Source organism: Siniperca chuatsi, linkage group LG24, assembly GCF_020085105.1.
Source record: "Siniperca chuatsi isolate FFG_IHB_CAS linkage group LG24, ASM2008510v1, whole genome shotgun sequence".
Lineage (NCBI taxonomy): Eukaryota > Metazoa > Chordata > Actinopteri > Centrarchiformes > Sinipercidae > Siniperca > Siniperca chuatsi.
Window position 1 is genome coordinate 10,236,164 of NC_058065.1, and position 19,831 is coordinate 10,255,994.

The 19,831-nt window shown below is 40.6% G+C and overlaps 2 protein-coding genes and 1 long non-coding RNA gene across 5 annotated transcripts; 1 reads left to right on the forward strand and 2 right to left on the reverse strand.

Annotated features, from left to right (window-relative positions):
• Positions 1 to 1,054: 1,054 nt before the first annotated feature.
• Positions 1,055 to 14,620, forward strand: jam2a (junctional adhesion molecule 2a). Of its 3 annotated transcripts, none has more exons than XM_044187183.1 (11): positions 1,055 to 1,742; positions 6,108 to 6,173; positions 6,362 to 6,472; positions 8,030 to 8,179; positions 8,288 to 8,475; positions 8,756 to 8,858; positions 9,386 to 9,493; positions 9,619 to 9,634; positions 11,690 to 11,761; positions 13,425 to 13,458; positions 13,637 to 14,620. In XM_044187183.1, the coding sequence occupies exons 1-11, from the start codon at positions 1,694 to 1,696 to the stop codon at positions 13,673 to 13,675; spliced, it is 936 nt and encodes a 311-aa protein (XP_044043118.1). In that variant the 5' UTR covers positions 1,055 to 1,693; the 3' UTR covers positions 13,676 to 14,620. The 3 variants fall into 3 exon arrangements, with proteins under 3 accessions (XP_044043118.1, XP_044043119.1, XP_044043120.1); XM_044187184.1 differs by having other exon boundaries at positions 1,061 to 1,742; positions 9,622 to 9,634; XM_044187185.1 differs by lacking the exon at positions 11,690 to 11,761 and having other exon boundaries at positions 1,086 to 1,742; positions 9,622 to 9,634.
• LOC122871798 lies at positions 11,212 to 11,694 on the reverse strand. Its single transcript, XR_006376931.1, has 2 exons — positions 11,499 to 11,694; positions 11,212 to 11,411 (listed from the first exon to the last, which is right to left on the reverse strand). It is a non-coding gene; the product is annotated as an uncharacterized LOC122871798 (long non-coding RNA).
• A 1,748-nt stretch (positions 14,621 to 16,368) lies between the features above and the next one.
• On the reverse strand, positions 16,369 to 18,840 carry atp5pf (ATP synthase peripheral stalk subunit F6). The gene is made up of 4 exons (XM_044187187.1): positions 18,689 to 18,840; positions 17,765 to 17,934; positions 17,332 to 17,456; positions 16,369 to 16,474 (listed from the first exon to the last, which is right to left on the reverse strand). The coding sequence occupies exons 2-4, from the start codon at positions 17,932 to 17,934 to the stop codon at positions 16,446 to 16,448; spliced, it is 324 nt and encodes a 107-aa protein (XP_044043122.1). The 5' UTR covers positions 18,689 to 18,840; the 3' UTR covers positions 16,369 to 16,445.
• Between the last annotated feature and the right edge of the window lie 991 nt (positions 18,841 to 19,831).

The following is a 19,831-nucleotide window of genomic DNA, read 5'->3' on the forward strand; positions in this document are numbered from 1 at the left end:
TCTTACTAAGAAAAATAACTGATCATCATGCATTTCTCATTTCATATGCGGTGTTAGTGTTCCCTAAAGACATTTACTTTTTTGATTACAACCGCAAACTTTATGACTGCACCCTGTCTTCAAAAATGTTGGTAATCTCATTTATCTCTTACCTTTTATTAATGGATAAGTCATATTTCATCCTCCATATGATACAAAATCAAGAGATTGCAGCACCCAAAAACAATCAAACGTCCATTGCAATCCACATCTTTAAAAAAAAAAGGTTTCAGAAACAAAAAAGCCCTCATATCCTACATCTAGATCCTTCCCATGCAAAATTCCCAATTTTCATAAAAAAGCAAAAAAGTAACAGCAACAACAATCAAACAATAAATTCTAACTGAAGTTGAGGCCTGCTATACAGCGTTTTTAAATTCTTTTTAGAGTTTACACGGAAACCTTAAAAAATATCCATACACTTCAATGCAGGAAATAATACAGCCCGTTGTGTCAAGGCTTATTGTGCACCTGTTGTCTGCTTCCATTTACACTTCCTTCTTTGTGATTGTTGATCAATAAATATTACAGTAATGCTTTCTAATAGGCACCCTTTAAAACGTTGTATTCAGTGGCTATTAATTGTTATTCATTATTTATAGGTCGGTATAACCATGATAAAACAAGTTTTGGGTATCCAGGTTGTGAAAGAAAATGCTTTTTCTGGTGTTTAGACATCTCCTGGTAATAATTCAGTTATAAATGTTGGTAATTAATGAATGTTGTTAATAAACAGATTTTGGTCCAGATCTTCAGTGGCCCTTTTCCAAGAGGTAAGTGGTCATATGGTCCAAATACATCAAAGGGATTTTTCACAACCTGGCAACCCGAAAGTTGCTATTATAGTTGCCTTGTAACTGATCTATAAGTTAGTGATTTGTTAACTATTAATAAAGCCATTAGGTGCACCCTTTAGGATATAAAGGGTTCCTTATTAACAAGTGGTACCATAATAACTTTTATGTGGATCAACATCCCCACAAGGAAGGAAACTAATATTTCCGTTAACTTTGTAGATCAGTCCCTAAATGGTTAGAAACAGGAAATCAGGCTGTCTGTTTGGAGGGATTTGGATTTAAATGTTCCATAAGTGGCTTTCAAATAAGTCTGTGGGCGTAAAAAAACTTTGGGGTCAAACCGGGTCCCACTCGGGCTAAGGTATGGGTGCCACACCTTGTTGCCATACCCAGTTGACTCCCGTTATGTGGCCACTTGGTAGTGCAGTGCGCGTCTTGGACACGGCGCTGCGCTCTCGGCGCTCCGCCGCTCTGCTCGTCTGAAAGCACACCCCGCCCTCCCTCCACCTCCATCTCCACCTCAACCAGCGCTGAAACCGCACAGCAAGAGCAGAGAGGACGTTCATCCGCGTCTGTGATCGTAACCGAGGCACTCCGCTCCCAGCCACACCGGCGTCTCTGACCGATCCGTCCCCGAGGTGCGTCCCGCTCATCCGCCCGCCTGCCAGCAGCTCCGCGCCGCGCACAGCCGCTCCGTTCCGTGTCGGCTCGGTCCCCACTGGAGAACAGTTTATTCCCTGGAAGCTGGATGAATTATTGGAGAGTTGTGAACAAGTGCGAGAAGAAAGCTGAGGCTCGGGATCTGCCTCCGCGCTCCGTCCAGAGAAGACAAGATTCAGCCTGAGTTGTGGACGACAATGGAGGGGACGTCCCTGTATCTGCCTATTGTGATTTTACTGATGCAATGTAAGTGGCAAATTGAAACTATTCATTCAGAAGAATTAAATGTTTCTCTGTTAGTTTTTGTGTTTCTCTACTTCTCCACGAAGTAAAGCTTAGGAAATAGATGATTAAAGTGCTGGATAGCAGCTTTAGTGTATGTTAACACTAAATTAATTTTATGATCGTGTTACTTTTATTTATAATAAGCAAAAAAAAAAGTCATTTCATTTAGTGCTCTAGACTTAAAATACCTTTTTTTAATGAGACACAGAGTGGAGACACACTTTCTTATTTTTTCAAAAAAGTGACGTTTTTTAGTGATTAGTTGTATTTTGCCTCAGTTGTTAAGATAAATTCATCTGAAAACATGAAATTGCATTGGAAGCTTAAGTTAAATACAGAAACAAAAGATTTTTTTTTTGTTTGTGTTATTCTGCAGTTCTCCATTTAGTTAAAGCCCCTCTGTGAGACTGGGCTGTGGTGACGATGCAGCCAGGCTGGGTTCCTACAAGTTGGCCCTAAAGTTGTATTTGGCGGTGTGCCACCTAAGGGTGTGGGTGGCATGGTGGTGACGGGTGGGCCCCTGTTTTGGCAGAAGAGGTGGCAGATCCGTTCATGAGGTCATTGGTTGGATTACCACCAGAAACTTCAAACAGTTTTTCCTCACGATGAGGTGTTTTCATGGCGGGGATGTTACCGGGAGACTGAAGGGTTGGGAACCAAACAGGAAAAATACTAATGGAAATGAACGTGAAAAGCATGAGAACCTGTTTCTTTAAATAGCAAAAAAGCACCTAACTTTCCCTGATGATCCTGCGAGGAAACCTGTGTGACATGCAGAAAAAGAGAAAGCAGTATAAGTGCCGTTAGGGCTCCAGGGGAGCAGTAGCGGTTTGAGATGGATGTGATGAGACAGTGAGAGTGAGTGACGCATATTTTACTCTGTGTTGTCCACATTTTGCCACCTGTCAGGCCACCAGGTCACGAGTTCACAAGAGGTGTGTGTGCCCTGTCCTGCTGTGGACAGCCTGACAGAAATCACTCATCATCTGGCACACTGATAGAGGTCAACAGAGCAGCATCAAATCTACCTCAGCTCTGCTGAACGCCTGTGGAGTGTATTGTTTAAAAAATAAAAAAAAAAATCTAGGAGGAAATGTTTTGGGTGTGTCTTCATGGCAAGAGACCCAATATCTCCACGACCCCCCCCACACACACACACACACACACACACACACACACACACACACACACTGTGTCTAAGACAGCTGTTGCTGACAGGGTTACAGTCATACAGAGAGGCTTTGTTCAAATGGAGAACACACACACACACAGTCCTCACCCTGTTTTTGTCTGTATCCCCACAGCCTTGAAACGTGTGTGCCATCCACATTCACGCTATCTATATCCCACAGCCAGACAGGATATGTCCTATGGGTTCATCTCCCTTCCTCTCTCATTTGTTCCCTGTTCATTTGAATAAGTGCTCTAATTATTGCTGCGCCATGCTTTTGACCTCGGCACAGCCCTGGCAACACCCACCCCAGTCTCTGTAACACTCTGTACGGACCACGTAATGAGAGTAAAGCTGCGTGCCAAGGAGCGAGCGTGACCATCTTTCTATTTTTGCTCAGGCAAGAGGGTGGCTGTCCCTCTGAGTTTAAGCTGGCGCAGTGTTTGGTTGATGTTAATGCCACGCATGTGTGTGTGTGTGTGTAAGAGTGTCTGTGTTGACGCCTTTGTCTAGATCAGACAACACAACAGACCCTTAGCAGAAGCATTTTAAGTACCACAGTGGTCATATCTAATGCCATATTGGAGGACCATCAAAGACCCGCTGATGCGAAGCACATGAAAAACTTTATGTAAAAAAAGTCTATATAAGCTATATAGTTTGTGCTTCATGCTCATTAAAATGATCTTTTTGGTGTAGCAAATCTAGTCAAACTAACACTATTTGCCTTGATAAGGCCACAAATTTAGCTAGCTACTCAGATGGCCAAAGATGCTCGGCTCAACAGCAGCCTATGTCTGGCACGCCTGTTTGCTGGACTCACTCATGATGGATGACGACGGAATCTTAGGCTAATACGGTACAGATTCTGAGTTTTTACATGTTTATTCTTTTCCGTTATGACCCTGGCTCCCAACAGTAGTTAGGTCAATCCCTGCATTTACTGGGCAATACAGCCAAAAGACTGAGCTCCATGTGAGCAACAACACAGGCACAACACTGAAGTGACATCCACTGCTCAGTGGGTCAACTTTTGCATGTGAGTAGACATTTGTCTCTGAATGCGAATAACATTTCGTGTTGACTTCTTGGACAACAGGCTTTTTATTTAGGAAGCTACACCATGTTAACATTAGCCACCATGCAATTGTGAAATGATCTGAACAGGCCATGTGTTCATTGTCTGCCTCAACGCCTTTGTAGTTAATTGAGGCCATTGAAGCTGACAGTGTTCATAGTAGTGGAGCGCACAGTGAAGCACGACACAGGGGCAGTGGGACCTCACATGCAGAGCCTCTTTGCTCATTTTTTGATGTGTGTGCTTATACGTGTGTGTCAGTCAGTGCAGCAGTAAAGTGCAGACATGTTGTCAGCCCTGCTACATTTCTTCTTTCTCAAAGAGACACCCTTCAAGGTGGCGGCAGGCCTGGTCTCACACTATGTGACAAGAGCTTCTCCCATTCACAGTCCTACTGTCTGAGAGGATCTCCCTCGCCTTCAATCCCACTTATGCATGCTTCTGCGGGTATCTGGTCCCCTCCACCACCCGGTACCCCCCACTCCACTTCATTTGTATTCTATTCTTAGGGCCGCTCATCTCTCCTTTGTCATTCCTTCTCGTCCATTTGTATCGTCCTCCCTCGTCTTGTTCATCCTTTAGTGAGACAATGCTCCTGAGAGGGTGTCGAGGTACGCGAGCCAAGTCTACAATGATAATCCTGTTACACTGCCACAAGTCAACACATGGCAAAGTGAGGGGGAAGACGGAGTGTCCGGAGGGAGAGTGTGCAGTTTTAATTCACTTAGCTCAAAGTTTGACCAAGTGAAGCTGGTGTAAATTGAGCCAACTTCAGGAAAAAACTTGAGTGCGCATTATGCTGCATTTGGCAGATGACATTATTATTGTATAGGCTGTTGTTTATTTAAACGCTCATTTAAAAATAGCTGTCATGGAAATTAGAGTGAGTGTGAGAGCTTTGGGTCTGCATAGAAACTGCATGCTCTCTTTGTATAGCCATCCAACATGGCCGCCTTCCTGTTCTGTGGTTCTATTCCACACTTCCTGCCTTTCGTCTCAGCTTGCCCTCCATTCTTCTGTGTCACCCCTGCCTTCACAGAAGACAACTTCTCATAGTAATCCAGTAACAATGGGTCCTGCACAGGAATTTACTGACAAACAGGAAACTGGACAACTGACCATAATTTCAGTACACTTGTATTTAAGTTTAGAATTGTGAGATTTTAATCTGTATGTTATGACATTTGCAGAAACAATGGCAGGAAAAGAAAATGTGTGTGTGTGTGTGTGTGAGAGAGAGAGAGAGGGAGAGAGCGTGTGTCTCCTGGGCTGAGTTAAGCTTTTTGCTTTCAAGAATATGTGAACATCTTCATTACGCCAAATTAGAAGTTTTTCAGCCCTTAATGTTCTGAGTAAGTACCCCTGAGGCCCATTCAACATTTATTATGTAATTTAAAAAATGCATGGCCTTCAGTCTTAAAATGTTTTTTCCCTTTTTTTAATTTGCAGACTTTTGGGAGATGTATTAGGCTTTGGTGCAGCAGCAGTGTGTATGTTTCTGACCTGTTTATCCCTCAGGTAACCTTCACCCACATTGAACCTGTATTCAACAACACGACGACCAGACAGTAATCCTCCCAGTAAACCAATCAGCACATAGGAAAGGCATCTCCTGCTTCCTCTTCCTGTTTGGATGTCGGGTATCACACAGACGGCAGGGAAAACAATCATGGACAGTGTGTCACCCGCCTCTCCCTAATGCCCCCCATCCATCAGGTTAATCTGGACAAGCCTCTCATGAGACGCTTGGTGACCTTGTCCTAACCTGCGTTTAAATAAACATACGGCGGGCTGCTCCTTAACCCCGCAGGATTAAAGCTGAGGAGGGTAATCCTGCCCTTACTTCAGATCTCCTGGAGAAAGACTCAGTCTGCTGTGTTCCTCAGACAGTAGAGCAAGAGAGACCAAAGACAGCCATTAAGCATTCTCCTCTTGCAGTTGGCGGGCAAAATGGAGCACTTTACCCAATTCACCTTGCCCCCTAATGGATGACAAGCGAAATTACGTTCTGAACTGCTCTCACCCCTCTTTTTTTATCTCCCACTCTCCCTCCCCTCTTCTTCTCCACCACCACCAGGTTCCCCCTCCATTCCTGTTACTGTGTCGACCATCAGTCACATTGTGGAGGTGCGCGAGTTCTCAGGTGAGGCAGAAAAAGCAGCTCATCTCACTTTGGAGGCATTTTCACCCTCAAGAGTTGCTGCTTTATCAGATTGTCTCGAACAGAATAAACTATAAGGCTATAAATAGACCAAGCAGTTAAAAATGCCACTGATTGAAGGCTTCGCTATTCTGCCATAAATATCTAGTTGGTCACATTCCCTTTTTCAGATGCGGTGCTGTCCTGCATGTTCCGCACAGAGAGCGACCAGAACCCACGCATCGAGTGGAAGAAGAAGGGGAAAGATGTTTTCTTTGTGTACTTTGATGGACACTTCAAAGGTGAGAAAGCAGCCTGTTGCTCTTTATACAACTTTTGATAAGGGTGACAAACAGGGCATTTGTTTTAATCAGCTTGTAGTACCAGCTGGAAGGGGGCCGCACAGGATGACAAAATACACCACCCAGAGACTGAGACAGGAATGATGGATGCACTGTAAGAGATATTTTAGGCGGTGGTGTCAAGGCATAAAATTTTAACCTGTCTCTTATCCTTGATCCCTCTCCTTTGTGGTTTAGGATGTGGATTTAATGGGTGAAATAAATAATAAATCATACAGTAGCTTTCACCCGGTCAGTCTCTTTTATAGACAGCGCAGTTAGCCTGACAATTTTCTCATATGTCCAGGCTTTGAGATGCCTCTGACCTGTCGCCTCCTCTTCATCTGCAACTCCACTTCACAGAGTTGGTTTAAAAGGTGGCATGAATAAAGAGTTACTGCTTTCACAATGTCAGGTGATTTCTTAGAAAGAGCTGCTGGCAACAAGTATCTTGTTAATTTATGAAACGTCATGCCACTGAAATCTACTCTTCCACCCACTGGCTAGATTATCTGGTTAGGGGGACCTGGGGCAACACATTTGCTGTAAATGTACCATGTAGCCTCTAAGTTCCTATTTAACAGCAGTGTAAACTGGGGCTTTTAGGGTCCCTCAATGTCTGGGCTGTGGGGCAGTTACCCACTTTGCCCAAATGGTAATTTAACCTCCCTGACATTAGCTGTACTCTTACATACCACACAAACACGAAGCTTAACTTTTTGTTATTGTGGCATGAAAATTTTCTAACTTCAGTATTTCCCTCTTATGATGAAAAACTATTTGAGGAATCATTGGAAAAACTCAGAAATGCATGATGGTCTATCTGTAAACAACCCAAAACCCAACTAACCTAACTTGTGCTACTTCCTGCAGCTGTTTCACAGTAAAAGACAACCACTTCTCTTTGCTGGAAGGCTTTTACTGTGAAGCAGCTGTTGAGTTTACATCACAAATTTCTCAAACAAAAATATGACAGTGGTTTAGAAAGTACAAAAAAATATGGTCATGTGTTTTTGAATGATTTATTTATTTATTTATATTTATTTCACTCATACTGCAGAGGTTTTGATTAATACTGGATGATAAATCAATTAAAATGCTGGATACAGAATGAATGGATCCATGGGCAGATATCTTAAACCTGCAATAACATTTGTTTTGGAAACGAGTTTTGAACACAACATTGACATATCATCACCTTTTGCGTTGATCTGGCAAACTTGTTGGCAAACAGTTGCTTTTTTACACATCCAGCAGTTACGGAGCAACAATATCATTCATTTGGTGTCATGTTTCTGGCCATGTGACCAATATAAGTCCAATATGCACTCTCTTTCAGCTCTGTTTTTGGTCTCTACCAACTCCTGATGGAAATATCTGGCTCTTTGCTAAATGCTCCACTATGATCTGAATGTAACGTCTCATATTTAGGTGGCAGCAATGTAAACACACATAGTGGCTTTAACCAGCAGCCAGGGAAGACATTTCCTCTTCCTCATCTTCTGTCCTTTCTCTCAGGTCCCTTTGAGGGCCGGGCGACCATTGAAGCGGCCACGGTGACGCTGCAAAGGGTGACCCAGGAGGATGCTGGGGTGTACCACTGTGAGATCAGTGCTCCTCATGACTCTGTCAACCTGGGCGAGACCAATGTCACCCTCAAAGTCCTGGGTACGACTGAAAGAGATTCAATGATTTAAAAAATGCTAAAATGTTTAGAACATTGGCTTGTTTTTCCAGGTTTTGCTTATGTTTCTGTAATTCTTACCTGTCCTCCAGTGCCCCCACACACTCCATCATGTGAAATCCCCAGTGGGGCAGTGACAGGCTCAGGGGTGCAGCTGCGCTGTAGGGACCAACAGAGCATCCCGCCTGCTACATACTCGTGGTTCAAGGACAGCCAGCTGATCAGTCCACCTCGCCACGCCAACGCCACATATGTAATCAACTCACACACAGGAATACTGGTGAGTGTGTGTGTGTCCACAGATAAACAGGAAGGATGGAGTGTGTATTGGGAGATAATTTATACTTTCTCCTTGCAGTATCATGTTCTATTGAAACAAGCAAGGAAATTATTGTATCAAGTTTGAAAGCGCTCTTTGGTTTGATAGTAGGTAGCGTTTCTGAGTCTTGCTCAAGGACACTTCAGTAGAACAGATGCTTCAATATAAAGCAGTCTTTCTAACAACAGTTGAACCCATCATCGTAAAAGTTTTCTTCTTCCCCTCTCTGTCTCTTCTGCAGGAGTTTAAAGCTGTAGCCAAAGAGGACACCGGCCACTACAGCTGCCTGGCTTCGAACAAAGTGGGACCGTCAAAGATGTGCAAGGGCAAGCACATGACGATAGGTGTGTGTGTGTGTGCTTGCGTGTTTCCACACTTCATCCTGCCTCTTCCCCCCACACCTTTCAGCACTGGAAAAAATCAGAGATGCATTGGAGAGGAAAAACCCACTACACTTATTTCACCCTACTTTTAAAATCTGAAACACCATACCAAACTAACTTAAAATTTGAAGGGCTACTGTATCCATTTTGGGACAAATTACATGGTCTTAAGTTATGCTGTTTTGTTTGGGAAGGTCTTCAGCTTGCTAATAAATTATGTAATGTACTCTAGGTTAATGCAAGCAACCATTTTATGCACTTAATAAATTACAAGAAATATTATTGGAGTACAGGAAAAGGCAATAGACGGAGTTGCATTAAAATGTGGCCTTCCTGTTTATGTTGATGTTAAGAGACTTTATGGTTACCACTGTTAGGAGTTCATATATTTTCCATCTTTTGTGAATTACTGCTTCAATAAATTGAAATTGGAAATGGAGATATGGAAAACAGACCATAACTCAGTCTTCATTTCCCCTCACTTCCAGAGGATGTCAACGTCTCGGCCATAGTGGCAGCAGTGGGGGTGGTCTGCCTGGTCATCGTGGTCTGTGGATGCGGGGGATTCCTCTTACACCGCAGTGGTTTCTTCAGCCGTGAGTTTTTCTCTTCAGTTGTTTTTCAATCTAATAACCACTCTGTCTGCTTGCATGAGCAGTGCACCAATTAATAGAGATATTGTTTTTATACTCTTACATGGTCCTCCTGACTCATCCATCAGCAGGACACAGAGGAAGGTAAGAGCTCTGTGATTGCATTAACATTGATGTGAACAAACAGGCTAATACCCTACATACTGAAGATCAAGGGAGGAGGGGGGGGTGGATGGGTGAGTGGGTTGCACTTAGACTGTGTGTCTGTGTGCTGAGTCAGGACTGTATAGAGTGACAGCTGTGGCTGTGTGTGCCTATATGTGCGTGTTTTTGAGCCACAACTGTGTTTCTACTCATCCAGTGATTGGCGCCAACAGATGTAAAAACCATGGGAAAAGCGTGTTGTTTTTAAATTGATTGCCACTTCCAGGCAGATGTACATCTGTTGAAATCATGTCAAAATGTAACGAGAGATGATCTAAAAAAGGAGACAGTTAAAGGAGAAGAAACAATCAGTGCATGATAATTATGGAATAATTACTGGCTGTTAATCAGCAAGGAGGAAAGTATTGGCAGTAGAAAAAATTGCAAGCAATTAAACTGATTGGATGGGTAATTTGAAATGGATTATTTAGATATTGAAGAGATTGAAGAATGAGACAGTGGCAATACAGAGGGCTGTTAGTGCAGTGCATTTACACACAATAACAGCCCTGTCCTGCAAACACACCAGAGTGGATGTAAGGACGTTTTGATGCTTGACTGGCTGATAAGCAAGAAACCACAGAGACATAAATGCATGTCCTCCTGTGACTGGCCTAAGTTGCTTGACTTTATGTTATTTGATTACTGGCTTGTTACTGCGCAGCGTCTGATGGAGAGTCGTTGTGGAGCTCTCCTTGAAGCTGATGCAAAAGCTCTTTGTCTAGGTTAAAGTCTGATGCTTATCCCACTGAGCTAACTGGAGCTGTCAGTGTCAACGTCCTATTTATAGAACAGGCTTCTTCACAAAGACTCAAAGACAATGTGACATGATATCTGATGCACCAATATTAGGCACAAGTTAACAGAGTAGGAAATCAGATCTAGGATTTTGCTCTGCCTTTTAGAGAAAAATGGTGAGGGACATGGTTAGATGGCTGAATGTTATATCATGCTGAACACTCTTAAATTGTCCGTAGAGTTGATGGTTGTCGTGAAAAAGAAGTGTTTGTCACTGAGACTTAAGATCCAAAAAACTAAAACAAGACTTCCTTGCATCAAAGTGTCCTTGAACAATACACATAGCTGTCCCTGTACTCTGATGGTTACATTACATACAGTATATGTAGCTCCCTCAGCTAGTGTTTCAGACGGATATTTAAAGAAACATTTTAACTACAGTTTTTCATTTTGTCATTTATTATACAAGAAAATCTTGTAGTAGGAAACCACTAACAGCAGAAGTAAATAAATGAGAAAATTGTTGCAATCAATGTAAATTTAAACTGTATATATAAAAAATTAACGTTATGAGTTATTTCAAAAGCATGGCAGGATATGTTGCTTTAATGAATAAATAGAGATCTACAAGGGGCCTGAACTGGAGCCTTGGGGAACACCAAACATAAAATGCCCACTTAAGAAGAAACAATAATTGTGTAGGTGTTAAATGTCTTGCTCAAGGACACTTCCACAGCTGTAATACAAACCTGAAAGAGAGGCAGTAGAAAAGAGTCACATAGGAATTAGACATTATTTATTGGGGTGTTGGATTGCTGCATGTGATCACCACTTGACCTGCTCACTCCAGCATGTCTGTACAGCTTTGGTGCTAATATATGAAACATTAAATCATTCATTCAAAGGTGTGCTTGAAAATAGTTTTGTACCTGTAATCCTACTTGTGTAACTTGTACATTTAATTTGTACCTGTCATTTTCTGTTTCAACTTGTATATTCAGGTCATTGCTTGCAGGTTTATTTTTTTGAGTCTGAATATTTAAAAAATAAACCTGCAAGCAATGACCTGAATATACAAACTTTCAAACAAATGACATGTACAGCGACAAACCTGTATTTTCAAGCACACCTTTATGAAGGATTTAATATTCCATACTAATAACCCCTCACTCCATAAAAGCATGGTGTGCAGTGTGAGTCCAAAATGACCCCCCTCCTTGTTGATCCTTTTTAAAGCCAACACACTGACCCCTACAGGTCATTTTGGATCTCCCAGGGTCATGGTGCAGCCCACATCAGCAGCCAAACCCTGCACAGAACTGAGGACACGTGAGTGTGACCCTTAGGCCGTCAGACAGATATGGAAGCAATTAACAGCCATAATAATTTGAATCTTATATGCAACTTAATATCTAATGGTGAAGTTTAACCATGACTAATATTTTGGTAAATACAGTATGCTTGGTAAATACAGTATGCTTCGGCCAAGAAATTGTTCGTACACCCCCTGTAAACTGTCAATTTTCACTTCTGTTTTTAAATTGATTATAAAGTGTTAATTGGTGAGTTTGAGAGGTGTTGGTAAGAAGATTATTTTACTCTGGGACATAGGCAGGATAGCTGTTTTCCTGCTTCCACTCTTTATGCTCAGCTAATAGTCTCCTGGCTGCAGATTCATATTTAACAGGTATGAGAGTGATATTGATCTTCTCATCTAACTCTCGGCCAGAAAGCGAATAGCCGTATTTTTATAAATAGCAATGAAATATTTCCCTGCTATAAATTCAGTCCTATTTATATTTCTACATATTTACTTTCTTGCCGAGTTAGACTAGAAGATCGATACCATTTGTGTTAATTACGAAGCTGCGGCCAGGAGATGGTTAGCTTAGCTTGGCTTGGCTTAGCACAAAGACTGGGAACAGGGGGAAAACGACGAGCTTGGCTCTATCAAGGGTAAAAAAAAATCTGCTTACCAGCACCTCTAAAGATCACTAATTAGCACGTTATGTCTCGTTTGTTTAATCCATTCAAAAATAGAAGTGAAAATTGACAATTTGCAATTTTATGGGGGGTTATGTAACAAACTTGGCTGGGTGCTAGACAGGACAGTAGTCCAAGCATATTTATCAAAATGCCAAACTACTCAAAGTATTCAGTAGTTACAATTAGGTTTTCAATTGCATATAAGATTCAAATTATTTCAACTGCTTTTTGCTTCCATAGACAAACCAGCAGAGGATCATTACACGTAGATACAGACTGGCAAATGTATACAAAATTGGTTTATTAGTTAAAACTAATGCAGTCTAATAGAGCAGTCCTGCAATAAATCCAACTTTCATTAAGGTTATAATCAGTTTTTGTTGAAACTACAGAGAGGTGTTGATTCAACTTTATGGTCATTTTGGAGGATGTAGTTTGTGGTGCTGTTGAATTGCATTGCGTTATACTGACAGGTGTTTCTATTATTTTGTCCAGCCATTTATATCAATAAAGGTAGGCTAAATAACAAACACCTCTCTGTATAATGCAAAAGAGTTTTAACAGTATTCAACAGTATCACAAACTACATCCTCCAAAATCAACATCTGAAACAGTTTCAACACAAGCTGATTCTAGCCTTTATGAAAGTGGGAGTTATTGCAGGACTGTTGTATCCGTCTGCATTAGTTTTAGTTAGGTGTACCTAATGAACAGGCAGCTGAGTGTATTTGTGTCCAAAATGGGAATGACGACTGTTAGGTTTATCAAATGTCAAACACTGAACTACAATTTCCTTACACATTCCTCTCTCCAGTTTAATACAACCCTGCTCAGTCGGTCAGAGCTCAGTCAGACTTTCCTTTTTACCCAATGGGAGGTTTGCCATGTATGATGTGCATTATTTATGCAGGGCAAGATATGACTCAGGATACAGCTGTCCGCCTCGAGTGTCTTCTCTTCTTTGTGACTGTGTCAAACTGTCCGATGTGCTTACCATGTCTTTCAGGTCCAATGTCAACTACATCCCTCCGCCCCAAGAAGTAAGTGTTCCCCACCAAAAGCAAAGCGCTGACTTAAGCACGAGCAGCTCACACTTACCTAATGAATGTTGCTGTGTTTTTGATTGAAATCATAACACCGTCACAGAGAGCCATAATTCTGAAACGAGTGCAAGAGAACAACTCAATACTTAAATACTTCTTTTTCTGTGTCCCTCAGCCCCAGGATTTTAAACACACCCAGTCATTCATGCTCTGAGAAGCTGGTCTTCCTTTGAGAACACATCACCGTAGTGATAAGGTGCCAAAATTGGATTCTGTGATTTATTTTCTCTCTGGACTCTGAATGAGCTCTTGTTCTCCCAATACATGCTAATTTCAATCTTCTTCCTCTACCACTTCTTTTGGATGGGTTATGACGAGCAACATTTGCAAGGCTGCTTCTTACTCTTACTTTGCCCTGTGGGTCGCCTCTGTCATTGACGTTTTCTGCTCTTATGGGATTAAGGTACAGATGCATGGCACTCTGCTCCCCCCTGGTGGTCAGATGTTAAAATTCCAAATTGATCTTTTCTGAATGATCCAGGGACTAGTAGAGCTTTCCCCAGACTTTGTTTCTCCCCTCTGCAGGCCAATCGTTTTAACTACCTTTGTTTTCTTTTACCAAAGACTGACCATTTAATTTAAAGGATTTATTTGCTTTAAAAAGATTGAATCATCACAAGGGAATTCTCCTTAAAGCCATAGTTTTGGAAAGCATTGTTTTCAATCTACTCTAACAAATGCAGGTTACCTCAGCAACTGCCACATGCCAATGTTTTGTCTTCTGTAACACTGGGGCCCCCAGCGCCACACAAGATCCTCATGATCTTAGTAACAACACGAAACCAGACCAAGCCAGTCTAGGAGAACAGGAAGCCACTCCAGCCAATTATACTGAGACCAACCCCATTCCATCCTAATGTGCCTGCATGGTCTTTATACACATATATATACCTTGTGCCTTTTTAATTTGTCTGTCATATTTATCTATGATCACAGTTTTTTGTAAAGAACTTGCCTTACTTTTTTCTGTCTTTATATTTTTGTGCCACTGTTTAATGTTTATCGAAATGGAGTATCTGTTTTTAGACAGTGTGTGAATGGATTGTTCAGAGTTTTATTTGAATGATGTATAAGTAATAAAAGGTTTTTCTATTCAAAACCACACTTTCCATTATTATTGTGATTACAATTACACAGTGGTGTTAAGTTACTTACATACAAACTTACATACTTGAGTACATTTACTCAAGTATTTCCATTTCTACTACCTCATACTTCTACTCCACTACATTTATTTAACTTTAGTTACTTACTTTACATATTCAGATTAATAATACAAAATATAATCAACATGATGTATTAGGTTAAAATAAGACTTTATTGATCCCAGGGGGAAATTCACAAGCTATCCAGCAATATATAAAGTAATTACGATGTAATCATAATTCTTCTAAAAAAGGCCATTCTTCATAATGAGTATTTTTACTTGTAACAGTATTTCTATACTGTGGTAATGCTATGTTTACTTAAGTAAAAGAATCTGAGTACTTCTTCCATCACAAGTATCAAACTGAAATGCAGTTATTATGGCCCCTACAATGACAATCTAATTAAGTGGAGCACTGGTTAATCTGTTGTTTTGTGTCCTACTGCATTGTTGTTGCCTTATTCCTGAAACTAACTGCATCTTTTGTATCTGCACATCATCTCATACATGCTGAAAGCCTCTTCTGTATTCCCACAGAGGGAAAGGCTGAAGTGCAGTGGCTCAGCGAGTAAGACTATACATTAATCTTTCAAGTGCATTTCCTGCTGACAGGCATGTAGCATCAGTCAGGTTGACAGGCAGCTTTAGCTTGGTGCACAGGAGCAGGAGTTCAGTCCCCAAATTACAGTTCAATATTTAAGAGTAAACGCTATAAATAGAATGCTTTAAACACCCATAGGTCTCCCCACTTCATTTGTTTTTTTTTAAATTCTGCCAATATGGACTAAGTGGGATTTGACCTGACACCCGGCATCTTACACAGGGGTCCAGCACTGGGTCCTTTAACTAGATCTTTTGCTATCAAAATAAATAGATTGTTAGTTAGTAGTTTTTTTTTTTTTTTTTAAACAGAAAATCCAAGGCCTTCAATCAAACTCAACATGCAGCCACAAAGTGTATTTACATGTGTATTCTGAATGCGGCCTTGCACGGCTGCAAATCACAGTGAGCCAAATCTTTGTACATTTTGTGAGCTCCACATTAAAGCTTGGCTGCACAAACTCTAGGCATTAGGTCAGATGGAAACTTACCCTTTCTGACGCTATTTTGGGTTTCAAATATTCATCTTGGAGAAGCTTAAAAGCATTTTTGACCATGTCATAATACAGCAAGACCAATTCAGAGCGACAGCCAATTTCCATCCAGGTCAGCCAGCATATGAATTTCAGATATCTGCCTATAAATTACAGCCATTTCTAATGCAAATACAGCATAGTATGTTCTCTGAATGCCATAATTCAATTTTTTTATAATACTGGACTAAAACACACATTTACAAGAGCTTTGAACAAGATCTTATTCGCCTACATGAACACTTTCAAATCTATGACATTTTATTATTTTCGGCAGGCACTGCTATCACTTACCTCAAATAGATTGTCCTGATTTTCAAGACCAGAACACACAACAGGTTTGTCTAGTCAGAATGCTGAATCGTATCAGAAAATATTTTTGACTGATCATAACATTTCAAATATTTATATACTATATATTTGGAGATATTTTGTCCAGTTATAATTTTAGTATCACGAAATGATAGACAGCATCTGATTTATTATTTTTTTTAATCAATTATCACTCTACAGCGAAGTGACAGTGCGTGGTAACAATAAGAAGCACCTTAATGGACAACCAGTGCATCATGGTTCAATCCACTATCGTTTTATTAAATACAACATATTGGTGACATGTAGGAGATATACAACATGGAAAGCATTCACTTGGCTCCTTCATCAAGCTTGGGCTCTGGAAAAAAATAAATAGAGAACCATTAGTTTTAGTTGTTGATGAGTGTAATTTACTGAATTGAGACATACTGCAGTTGTACAACACGTTACTAATCACAATATTTGAGATTAGATTTGAAACCTAGACAAAGACTACAGGAATATATAGCAACTAGCTAGTTGTAGCTTCATCAAAAATGAAGCTCAGAAATAAAAGCTTCCTGAACCAATTTCAAACACAATGAGAAAATCATCTCGCTTTGATAAGTGTCACTATTTACAAACAAAGCCCCAAATCACAGTGTGTCTCTCCAGTGGCAAAGGAATACATTTTTATGAGGGGGAACTTACTGTGTGAAAGCAAAGAATCCCAATTTTTTATTCATTTATTTTTTAAGTCAGCTGCCATTATAAGCACATTTAATTGTCATTTCAACACCGTAGCTGATCAAAGTTAATGCATTTTCTTACATTTATTACCCAAAATCTTGTTTTAGGCATTTGCTTCTATCGGCTGGGACTAAAACAATTAAGAAATACACTGTCTGGGTCACTCTGTACATCAGTGAGCCACAGTCAATGTTAAAACCTTGACTCATTAGATGAAAATGACATTAACAACAATGTGTGATATTGACAACCATTTGTGAACATTGCAATGCTAAGTCTAAAATATTAATTCAATAATTATTTACTTCTCTCCCCCCCTAAGCAGTGATTAGGAAAATAAACCCTGTCTAAATGAAGCTGTAATTTAGATTTATTTCAACCACTTAAAACAACACATTTATTTGACTTTAATAGATAATAATAATGGGAAACAATTAGGGTAGGAGACATAAAACACTCACTAAACCAACATAAGGTCAAACTAACCTGAGAATTTGTAATCCGGGAACTTGGTGAGGTCTCCTCCTCCATATAGCCTCTGTAGTTTGGTCACCTCATCAGACAGGTTCTTCTGGTAAGCGGGTCCTGCGTCCACAATGCCACCTGAAGTCCTGGGAGAGCCAAGGCATCAAATAATGTTCAAGAGATGAGCGTGACGCCGATGAGTGGAGGAGATGCCATTTGAATACAACATTAAGAGGGAGGACTGAAATTAGTGTGCTAAAGAAGCAAAAAGGTGGCTTTTATCATTTCTCTAGGGCATTTAAAGTTAATATTTCACTAGTGACTGAACTCTGAGCTGGAAGCCTACTTGTGATGAACCTCTTCTATCTGGACTGATCCAAAATCTAAACATGCCAGGACAAAGTAGTGACATTTCATGTGGGTATATGACAGGAGTTGTGCATTATCAACTGACTTGCTCTTGGTGTTGTAGTCGCGGATCTTGTCCAGGAACAGTTTCTGGACGGGGTCGAGCTCCTTGGCCCGGTTGAAGAGGACAGCAGACATGCCGATGTTCCTGCGCAGGGTCAGGCTCACAGTGGAGCGCAGCACGGAGGACAGCTGGAATAACCGGTGCAGTGTCATCTGAAGGAGCAAAAAGCCTCGGGTTATGTTGTTATCAGGACAATAGGCTGCGATTCTGTGTCTGTATCACATTAGTAGGAAATGAGTAGCCTGAAATTACATTATGAGGAAACATCTGCTAATGTAAAACTAGATGGGAACTGGAAACTACATCCTGTATTAAACGTTAAATGCTTTACCATTTTAACGCATTAAACCTTGAAGGACTCCGTCACCTACTAAACTTACATCATATATATATATATATATATATAGATAGATAGATAGATAGATAGATAGATAGATAGATAGATAGATAGATAGATAGATGTGCTGCTGGTTAGCTGGGGCAAAGTGACGTTAGCGCTAGCATAAGTTAGCTGCCGTCACCTGGAGCGCATACTTCGCTAAATGACATTGAGTTAGCTACATACTAAACAGGTGCAACATTATAAGCGACTTCTGGACTTAATTGCCGACTTACATTAGTAATATCAGAACGACGTTATACAAGGTCGGTTTCATTCTGGCTTCCTGCTAGCTAGCTAAATGTTTTCTTCACCCTACATAACAACTGCTATTGCTAATATGCTACGTTAGCTTTAGCTGACGCGACATAGCCTTCTAAGTGTCCTCTGTCGTGTTTTGTGCTACAGCAACTCATGCTAACGTTACACTCACTAAAGAAATTAACCTGCGTTTATCAGTATGCACAATAATGACACATAGGGTAAAGTTAAACGTTTGGAAGGATCTTTTAAAACTGAGTACTCACCTTGGATTTGACACTGAAAAGCTGAAGATCCAAATGTGGAGGACCGCGGTGGATTGTGGGAGTGCTTGTAAAAAGTAGACGTTCGCACACGTCAAAAAGGTGACTGTCTTTGCGCAGCGCTGCGCATATTTAGGTTGACCTCCCATGGCACATCAAATTATCCCAAATCAACCAATTTATGCGATTAAATGTCTTTAAATTTAAAAAATAACATTTCGGTTTTTTGTCATTATCTGTGGCTGTTAGCACTGAGAGAATCACAAAGGAAGGATATAGTACACTAGTATAGGTATTTTAGTTACCTTATTTTATTTTTGACTTTCGTCTACACTGTAATTTTCAAGGACATGTTATTTTTATTGTATGTAATTTCAATTAAATTCAGTTTAGGATTTGCACTGTCATGGTCCCTATTAATGTTACTTGTGGAAAAAAAGGCACAGGCAACTTTACAAATGTAGCTCTCACTGGTATGCAAATTAGTTGTTTCCTATACACCACTGTTCATTTGACTTCAGCATCCAAGTGGATTGTAGTTTTCCCCCATAATCTCCAGGTTTTATTTAATTTGACTTGACCTGCTGGCAAATGGCTTCATGTATGTTCAGTCAAGCCCTAGATTATTGACTAGGTGCAGCTAAAGAATAACCCGTATATAGGGTGACTCATGCATGTTTCATTTTGCACTGAGGACAGTTCAACATGGACTGAAACGTTTGCACTTCTGCACTCTATTCAATACATTACAGGGCTGTACAGACAGTGGAAAAATGTGCTAGAAATATTTAAAATCAAGACTCGAGTCTGAATCTTTTTTTGTTCTGTGTGCGAGTCCTCCCCTGCTGCACTTTATTTCATTTAATAAAATAACATGGATGTGGTCCACCTGAAACATTGGTATGGTTTCAGTTTAATGCAAAATAATTCAGCCTTTAACAACATGACCTGGGTTCATCTGTGTCAGGAAGCCCTCTGATGTGTCCTCAAGCAACACACTGAATCCCTGTCAGCTCCAGTCAGCTGTTTTCTAGCTGAGACCGACCTCTGACCTCGTTATATGAAGGGAAGAAAAAGGAAGATACCCCTTCATCAGAGTATCTGTTTTCACACTATTATTACCTGTCTGATACTTAAGACCATACA

What these genes read in the sequence shown, in the direction of transcription:
- jam2a (XM_044187183.1), top strand. Translation starts at nt 1,694, where the DNA reads ATGGAGGGGACGTCCCTGTATCTGCCTATTGTGATTTTACTGATGCAA. An exon ending in TGTGATTTTACTGATGCAAT is followed by an intron (nt 1,743 to 6,107) that starts GTAAGTGGCAAA and finishes CACCACCACCAG; the next exon opens with GTTCCCCCTCCATTCCTGTT. An exon ending in CTGCACAGAACTGAGGACAC is followed by an intron (nt 11,762 to 13,424) that starts GTGAGTGTGACC and finishes CATGTCTTTCAG; the next exon opens with GTCCAATGTCAACTACATCC.
- atp5pf (XM_044187187.1), bottom strand. Translation starts at nt 17,934, where the DNA reads ATGACACTGCACCGGTTATTCCAGCTGTCCTCCGTGCTGCGCTCCACT. An exon ending in GACTACAACACCAAGAGCAA is followed by an intron (nt 17,457 to 17,764) that starts GTCAGTTGATAA and finishes TGGCTCTCCCAG; the next exon opens with GACTTCAGGTGGCATTGTGG. An exon ending in CCCGGATTACAAATTCTCAG is followed by an intron (nt 16,475 to 17,331) that starts GTTAGTTTGACC and finishes ATTTTTTTCCAG; the next exon opens with AGCCCAAGCTTGATGAAGGA.